General features: G+C 48.8%; 1 protein-coding gene and 1 long non-coding RNA gene across 2 annotated transcripts in view; both read left to right on the top strand.

The window, feature by feature from the left end:
- Positions 1-2,487, top strand: part of LOC112076484 (FHF complex subunit HOOK-interacting protein 1A-like) — an 8,029-nt gene extending 5,542 nt beyond the window's left edge. The window contains exon 2 of the mRNA XM_024143250.2: positions 2,227-2,487. Coding sequence (XP_023999018.1) covers positions 2,227-2,487 — 261 coding nt within the window. The remainder of the gene's footprint in view (positions 1-2,226) is intronic.
- Positions 2,488-2,547: 60 nt separating this feature from the next.
- LOC112076485 (uncharacterized) lies at positions 2,548-7,490 on the top strand. Its single transcript, XR_002895197.1, has 4 exons — positions 2,548-2,662; positions 5,101-5,306; positions 5,385-5,575; positions 7,393-7,490. It is a non-coding gene; the product is annotated as an uncharacterized lncRNA (long non-coding RNA).
- The last annotated feature ends 1,135 nt before the right edge of the window (positions 7,491-8,625 follow it).

Below are 8,625 nucleotides of genomic sequence, written 5' to 3' on the forward strand. Positions count from 1 at the left end.
CCAGAACAGACATGAGTATAGGACCAGACAGACAGACAGACAGACAGACAGACAGACAGACAGACAGACAGACAGAAGACAGACAGACAGGACAGACAGACAGACAGACAGACAGACAGACAGACAGACAGACAGACAGACAGACAGGACAGAAACAGGCATGCTGCCTCTGACTGGGGAGGGAAACAGGCATGCTGCCTCTGACTGGGGAGGGAAACAGGCATACTGCCTCTGACTGGGGAGGGAAACAGGCGTACTGCCTCTGACTGGGAGGGGAAACAGGCGTGCTGCCTCTGACTGGGGAGGGAAACAGGCATGCTGCCTCTAACTGGGGAGGGAAACAGGCATGCTGCCTCTAAATGGGGAGAGAAACAGGCATGCTGCCTCTAACTGGGAGGGAAACAGGCATGCTGCCTCTAACTGGGGATGGAAACAGGCGTGCTGCCTCTGACTGGGAGGGAAACAGGCATGCTGCCTCTGACTGGGAGGGAAACAGGCATGCTGCCTCTGACTGGGGAGAGAAACAGGCATGCTGCTCTAAATGGGGAGAGAAACAGGCATGCTGCCTCTAACTGGGGAGGGAAACAGGCATGCTGCCTCTAAATGGGTAGAGAAACAGGCATGCTGCCTCAACTGGGGATGGAAACAGGCGTGCTGCCTCTGACTGGGGAGGAAACAGGCATGCTGCCTCTAACTGGGGAGGGAAACAGGCGTGCTGCCTCTGACTGGGGAGAGAAACAGGCATGATGCCTCTAACTGGGGAGGGAAACAGGCGTGCTGCCTCTTGACTGGGGAGGGAAACAGGCATGCTGCCTCTGACTGGGGAGGGAAACAGGCATGCTGCCTCTGACTGGGAGAGAAACAGGCATAGGCCTCTAACTGGGGAGGGAAACAGGCATACTGCCTCTGACTGGGGAGGAAACAGGCATACTGCCCTCTGACTGGGGAGGGAAACAGGCATACTGCCTCTGACTGGGGAGGAAACAGGACTGCTCTGACTGGGGAGGAAAGGCATAATGCCTCTAACTGGGGAGGGAAACAGACATGCTGCCTCTGACTGGGGAGGGAAACGGCATGCGCCTCTGACTGGGAGGGGAAACAGGCATGCTGCCTCTAACTGGGGAGGGAAAACAGGCATGCTGCCTCTGACTGGGGAGGAAAACAGGCATGCTGCCTCTGACTGGGGAGAGAAACAGGCATGCTGCCTCTAACTGGGGAGGGAAACAGGCATACTGCCTCTGACTGGGGAGGAAACAGGCATACTGCCTCTGACTGGGGAGAGAAACAGGCATACTGCCTCTGACTGGGGAGGGAAACAGGCATACTGCCTCTGACTGGGGAGGAAACAGCATGCTGCCTCTGACTGGGGAGGGAAACAGGCATGCTGCCTCTGACTGGGGAGGGAAACAGGCATGCTGCCTCTGACTGGGAGGGAAACAGGAATGCTGCCTCTGACTGGGGAGGGAAACAGGCATGCTGCCTCTGACTGGGGAGAGAACAGGCATGCTGCCTCTAACTGGGAGGGAAACAGCATACTGCTCTTACTGGGAGGGAAACAGGCATACTGCCTCTACTGGGGAGAGAAACAGGCATACTGCCTCTGACTGGGGAGGGAAACAGGCATACTGCCTCTTACTGGGGAGGAAACAGGCATGCTGCTCTGACTGGGGAGGAAACAGGAATGCTGCCTCTGACTGGGGAGGGAAACAGGCATGCTGCCTCTGACTGGGGAGAGAAACAGGCATGCTGCCTCTAACTGGGGAGGGAAACAGGCATGGTGCCTCTGACTGGGGAGGGAAACAGGCATGCTGCCTCTGACTGGGAGGGAAACAGGCATGCTGCCTCTAACTGGGGAGGGAAACAGGCATGCTGCCTCTAATGGGGAGGGAAACAGGCATGCTGCCTCTGACTGGGGAAGGGACTGTCTCACAAACTTACCAGCAGCAGAAACCTGTCCTCCTTATGTATGTTTAGAAAACACATTTGAATTGAATTGTGGGGGAATGCACCAATCAGCATGCCTGTTTCTGTCTGTCTGTCTGTGAATGCACCAATCATGTATACGCAACCTGATCACCGTAAGAATACATCCAGAACAACCAGTTCAGTACAACTCTCTCTCCCCTCTCTCTCTCTCTCTCCCTCTCTCCCCCCTGTCCCCTCTCCCCCTACCTCTCTCTCCCTTCCCCTTTCTCCCTCCCTCTCCCACCTCTCTTCCTGTCTCAGGTGGTGAAGATCTTGGAGAAACATGATCCTGTCCATAATAGCGGCGGTGGCTGCCTTCGTCTCGGTCCGATCCCCGGTGACGAGGCCAGCGCGGTACAGAACTACGTAGAACACATGCTGTTGCTGCTGATGGAGGAGGAAAGCTCACTTTTTCAGATAGAAATGCCATTTATAGATCTGTCGTTCTCATCGAAAGCCAATCCGATAAGCAGTAGATCCATTCTATGTGAGAAAGAGGCAGCATGCCTGTTTCTACTGTAGGTACAGAGTTGTGTTAATTAAATGACCAAAGTATTGTTTTTGACGTCCTTAGGAGCCGGGCCAAGGCGGAGCGATGGGAGCCATCCTAGAGTTTGTTGTTGTCGAAGGCGTGATGGAGAGACTGTTCCTCTGGAGTCTGAGACGACACTTCACTGATGATATGAAACTGGAACAAGTGATTTTATTTATCAATCAATCAATTACATTTATTTATTTTATGAAGTCCTTTTTAAATCAGCAGTTGTCATAAAAGTACTTTACAGATACGCAGCTTAAAACCCCAAAACAGCAAGAAGAGGCTGGGAAAAACACCCGAGAAAGAAGGGATATTATTGACTGTTTCAGTGACAGGAATTGATAACTTATCCCCAATCTCTCTCTCTCTTCATCTCTCTCTCTCTGCCCCCCTCCATCTCTCTCTCTCTTCATCTCTCTGTCTCTGCCCCCCTCCATCTCTCTCTCTCTTCATCTCTCTGTCTCTGCCCCCTCCATCTCTCTCTCTCTTTCATTCTCCAATCTCTGCCCCCTCCATCGCTCTCTCTCTCCATCTCTCAATTCAATTCAAGGGCTTTATTGGCATGGGACATGTGTTAACATTTGCCAAAGCAAGTGAGGTAGATATTATACAAAAGTGAAAATAAACAATACAAATTAACAGTAAACATTACACATACAGAAGTTTCAAAACAATAAAGACATTATAAATGTTATATTATATATATACAGTGTTGTAACAATGTCAAATGGTTAAAGCACACAAGTTAAAAATAAATAAGCATAAATATGGGTTGTATTTACAATGGTGTTTGTTCTTCACTGGTTGCCCTTTTCTTGTGGCAACAGGTCACAATCTTGCTGCTGTGATGGCACACTGTGGAATTTCTCCCAGTAGATATGGGAGTTTATCAAAATTGGATTTGTGTTTCAAATTCTTTGTGGATCTGTGTAATCTGAGGAAATATGTCTCTCTAATATGGTCATACATTGGGCAGGAGGTTAGGAAGTGCAGCTCAGTTTCCACCTCATTTTGTGGGCAGTGTGCACATAGCCTGTCTTCTCTTGAGAGCCATGTCTGCCTACGGCGGCCTTTCTCAATAGCAAGGCTATGCTCACTGAGTCTGTACATAGTCAAGCTTTCCTTAAGTTTGGGTCAGTCACAGTGGTCAGGTATTCTGCCACTGTGTACTCCTGTTTGGCAAATAGCATTCTAGTTTGCTCTGTTTTTTTGTTAATTCTTTCCAATGTGTCAAGTAATTATCTTTTTGTTTTCTCATGAGTTTGGTTGGTCTAATTGTGCTGTTTTCCTGGGCTCTGTGGGGTGTGTTTGTATTTGTGAACAGAGCCCTAGACCAGCTTGCTTAGGGGACTCTTCTCCAGGTTCATCTCTCTGTAAGTGATGGCTTTGTTATGGAAGGTTTGAGAATCGCTTCCTTTTAGGTGGTTGTAGAATTTAACGGCTCTTTTCTGGATTTTGATAATTAGTGGGTATCGGCTAATTCTGCTCTGCATGCATTATTTGGTGTTCTACGTTGTACACGGAAGATATTTTTGCAGAATTCTGCATGCAGAGTCTCAATTTGGTGTTTGTCCCATTTTGTGAATTCTTGTGTGGCGACCCCCAGACTCACAACTAAAGGGCAATGGGCTCTATGACTGTTCAAGTATTTTTAGCCAGATCCTAATTGGTATGTTGAAATTTATGTTCCTTTTGATGGCATAGAAGGCCCTTCTTGCCTTGTCTCTCAGATCGTTCACAGCTTTGTGGAAGTTACCTGTGGTGCTAATGTTTAGGCCGAGGTATGTATAGTTTTTTGTGTGCTCTAGGGCAATGGTGTCTAGATGGAATTTGTGGTCCTGGTGACTGGACCTTTTTTGGAACACCATTATTTTGGTCTTACTGAGATTGACTGTCAGGCCCAGGTCTGACAAATCTGTGCAGAAGATCTAGGTGCTGCTGTAGGCCCTCCTTGGTTGGTGACAGAAGCACCAGATCATCAGCAACCAGTAGACATTTGACTTCGGATTCTAGTAGGGTGAGACGGGTGCTGCGACTGTTCTAGTGCCGCGCCAATTCGTTGATATATATGTTGAAGAGGGTGGGGCTTAAGCTGCATCCCTGTCTCACCCACGACCCTGTGTGAAGAAAATGTGTGTGTTTTTGCCAATTTTAACCGCACACTTGTTGTTTTGTACATGGATTTTATAATGTCGTATGTTTTACCCCCAACACCACTTTCCATCAATTTGTATAGCAGACCCTCATGCCAAATTGAGTCGAAGGCTTTTTTGAAATCAACAAAGCATGAGAAGACTTTGCCTTTGGTTTGGTTTGTTTGGTTGTCAATTAGGGTGTGTAGGTGAATACATGGTCTGTTGTACGGTAATTGGTAATTAAATCTCTCTCTCTCTCTTCATCTCTCCATCTCTGCCCCCTCTCATCTCTTTCTCTCTCCATCTCTCTCTCTCTTCATCTCTCATCTCTGCCCCTCCTCTCCTCTCTCTCTGCCCCCTCCATCGCTCTCTCTCTCCATCTCTCTCTCTCTTCATCTCTCTCTCTGCCCCTTCCATCTCTCTCTCTCTGCCCCCCCCCTTCTCTCCGTCTCTCTGCAACAGTTGAGGATGTACCAGATGCTTCTATCTCAGGCCAGACAGCCTCTACTGCACCACAAACCTGTTCTACGACCCTTAATGATGCTGTTATCTCCTGTGCTGGGGCTGGGGCTGGAGGAAGAGGAGGAGGAGGAGGGTCAGTGAAGCAGAGTTGGTGCTCCTCCTCAACCAGCTGTGTGGTGCGCTGGCTAAGGATCCCTCCGTGTTAGGTGGGTTCTGGTTTTGTTTTCTGCAAGATAAAATGGACAATAAAGTAGTTTTCTGATTTCTTGTCTTCCTCCTCTCAGAGTTATTCTTCCACACCAGTGAGGACCAGGGCGCGGCCAACTTCCTGCTCTTCTCCCTGCTGATCCCCTTCACCCATCAGGAAGGCAGCGTAGGACAGCAGGCCCGGGACGCTCTGCTGCTCATCATGCAGCTGTCGGCCCACAACCCCAGAGTCGCTACACACATCACAGACAACACGTACTTCTGTCCTGTGAGCCGGTTACCGTAGTTACCGTAGCTACCGTAGTTACCGTAGCTCTACTGTTGGGTGTTTGTCACATAAGTTTGTAGTCACTCATCTTTATCGCGCTCTCCTCCCCCTCCACCCTCTCCTCCTCTCCCCTCTGCTCCCCCTCCCTTCTCCCCCCCCTCAGTGAGTGAGAGGTAAAGACTGAGCTCATTACTCCTTATGTAATAGGCCTTAATATGATTACAATGGAGAGGGAGAGAGAGGAGGGTAGGAGAGAGAGAGGAGAGAGGAGGGAGGAGATTGGGGGACACGGGGTGACAGAAGGGGAGATAAGGAAGAGAGGAGGGAGGAGATTGGGGACAACGGGGTAGAGAGAAGGGGGAGATGAGGAGGGAGGAGATTGGGGACACGGGGTGAGAGAAGGGGGAGATGAGGAGGGAGGAGATTGGGGCACGGGGTGACAGAAGGGGAGATAAGGAAGAGAACAGAGAGAGAGGAAAGCTGTCCACAGTCTTTTTAAGTATCAGACCATGGGGAAAGATCAGGAAACCTCTTTCTCCCGGTGGAACTGTGTGTGAGTACCAAGATTTAGGCTGCATGGGACAGAAGTTGACCTCAATCTAGAGATGGGGGATTAGGACGCTGTGAACCTGATTGGTCGATCGCCTCGGCGCTCTTAGCCTCCTGCTAACCCCAACTGGTTCCGTTGTTGATTAGTTGTTGTGGTTTTTCTGGTTGTTTGATTAGTGTTGTTGTTGTTTCTGGTTGTTGATTAGTTGCTGTTTGATTAGTTGTTGTTGATTAGTTGTTGTTGATTTAGTTGTTGTTGATTAGTTGTTGTTGTTTTCTGGTTGTTGATTAGTTGTTGTTTGTTTTCTGGTTTGTTGATTAGTTGTTGTTTTATGGTTGTTGATTAGTTGTTGTTGATTAGTTGTTTTTGTTAAGTTGTTGTTGATTAGTGTTGTTGATTTCTGGTTCTGTTGTTGATTAGTTGTTGTTGTTGTTGATTAGTTGTTTAGTTGTTGTTGTTATTTAGTTTGTTGTTTGATTAGTTTGTTGTTGTTTTCCTGGTTCTGTTGTTGATTAGTTGTTGTTGTTGATTAGTTGTTGTTGATTAGTTGTTGATTAGTTGTTGTTGTTGATTAGTTGTTGTTGATTAGTTGTTGTTGATTTAGTTGTTGTTTGATTAGTTGTTGATTAGTTGTTGTTGTTGTTGATTAGTTGTTGTTGATTAGTTTGTTGTTGATTAGTTGTTGATTAGTTGTTGTTGTTGATTGATTAGTTTGTTGTTGTTGATTGTTGTTGTTGTTGTTGATTAGTTGTTGTTGTTGAATTGATTAGTTGTTGTTGATTAGTTGTTATTGTTGTTGTTGGATTAGTTGTTGTTGTTGATTGATTAGTTGTTGTTGATTAGTTGTTGTTGTTGTTGATTAGTTGTTGTTGATTAGTTGTTTTGTTGTTGTTTGATTAGTTGTTGTTGTTTTGTTGATTAGTTGTTGTTGTTGATTAGGTTGTTGTTTGTGTTGATTAGTTGTTGTTGTTGTTGTTGATTAGTTGTTGTTGTTGTTGATTAGTTGTTGTGTTGATTAGTTGTTGTTAATTTGATTGTTTGTGTTGTTGTGTAGTGCGTTTGCGCAGAGTAGAGTGGGGATGTAGTCCATGACAGGCTTAAAACGTCCCCCTCCCCCCTCTCCTCTCTCTGTAAATCTACAGGGCACCAGTAAAACTCTAATCTGCAGTGGAATTTCATTCCAGCATTGGAAAAGTCTTGCTCATGACTGTGTGGGTGTGTGTGCGACTGTGTGACTGTGTGTGTGTGTGACTGTGTGTGTGTCTAGGTACTGGCTACAGGTCTGAGTGGTTTGTATTCGTCTCTACCTGCGAAGCTGCAGGTGTATAGTGAGATCTGGCACTGTCTGGAGAGAGCTGACTGGATACAGGTAAACATAACCGTTTGGAAGATTTCCTGTCATTTTAATCTCACAGATTAAAACATCATACATTTAATCCTTTGGACAGACAGTGATCTATTTTACAATGTCATCCAGCATAACTCCAACAAAATATCAGACAGAATAAAGATTTGTTTACCAGCTACCTGGCTGGCTGGCTACCTGGCTGGCTACATGGTTGGCTACATGGCTGGCTACCTGGCTGGCTGGCTACATGGCTGGCTACATGGCTGGCTACCTGGCTGGCTACCTGGCTGGCTACCTGGCTGGCTAATGGCTGGCTACATGGCTGGCTACCTGGCTGGCTGGCTACCTGGCTGGCTCCATGGCTGGCTACATGGCTGGCTACATGGTTGGCTACATGGCTGGCTACCTGGCTGGCTGGCTACCCGGCTGGCTCCATGGCTGGCTACATGGCTGGCTACCTGGCCTGGCTGGCCTACCTGGCTGGCTCCATGGCTGGCTACATGGCTGGCTACATTGGCTGGTGGCTACCTGGCTGGCTACATGGCTGGCTACATGGCTGGCTACCTGGCTGGCTGGCTACCTGGCTGGCTCCATGGCTGGCTACTGGCTGGCTACATGGTTGGCTACATGGCTGGCTACCTGGCTGGCTGGCTACCTGGCTGGCTCCAATGGCTGGCTACATGGCTTGGCTACCTGGCTGGCTGGCTACCTGGCTGGCTCCATGTTCCTGGCTCCCATGGCTGGCTCCAATGGCTGGCTACTGGCTGGCTACATGGCTGGCTGCTACCTGGCTGGCTACATGGCCTGGCTACATGGCCGGCTAGCTACCCTGGCTGGCTACATGGCTGGCTGGCTACATGGTTGGCTACCTGGCTGGCTACATGGCTGGCTGGCTACCTGGCTGGCTACATGGCTGGTGGCTACCTGGCTGCTCGCTGGCATGGCTGACTGGCTACCGCTGGCCCTGCTGGCCTACCTGGGCTGCTACATGGCTGGCCTGGCTACCTGGCTGGTTGGTTGGCTGGCTACCTGCTGGCTACATGGCCTGGTTTGGCTACGTGGCTGGCTACCGGCTGGCTACCTGGCTGGCTGGCTACCTGGCTGGTTGCTACAATGGCTGGCTAACTGGCTGGCTACATGGCTGGCAATTTG

Source organism: Salvelinus sp. IW2-2015, unplaced genomic scaffold (genome assembly GCF_002910315.2).
Source record: "Salvelinus sp. IW2-2015 unplaced genomic scaffold, ASM291031v2 Un_scaffold3782, whole genome shotgun sequence".
Taxonomy (NCBI): domain Eukaryota; kingdom Metazoa; phylum Chordata; class Actinopteri; order Salmoniformes; family Salmonidae; genus Salvelinus; species Salvelinus sp. IW2-2015.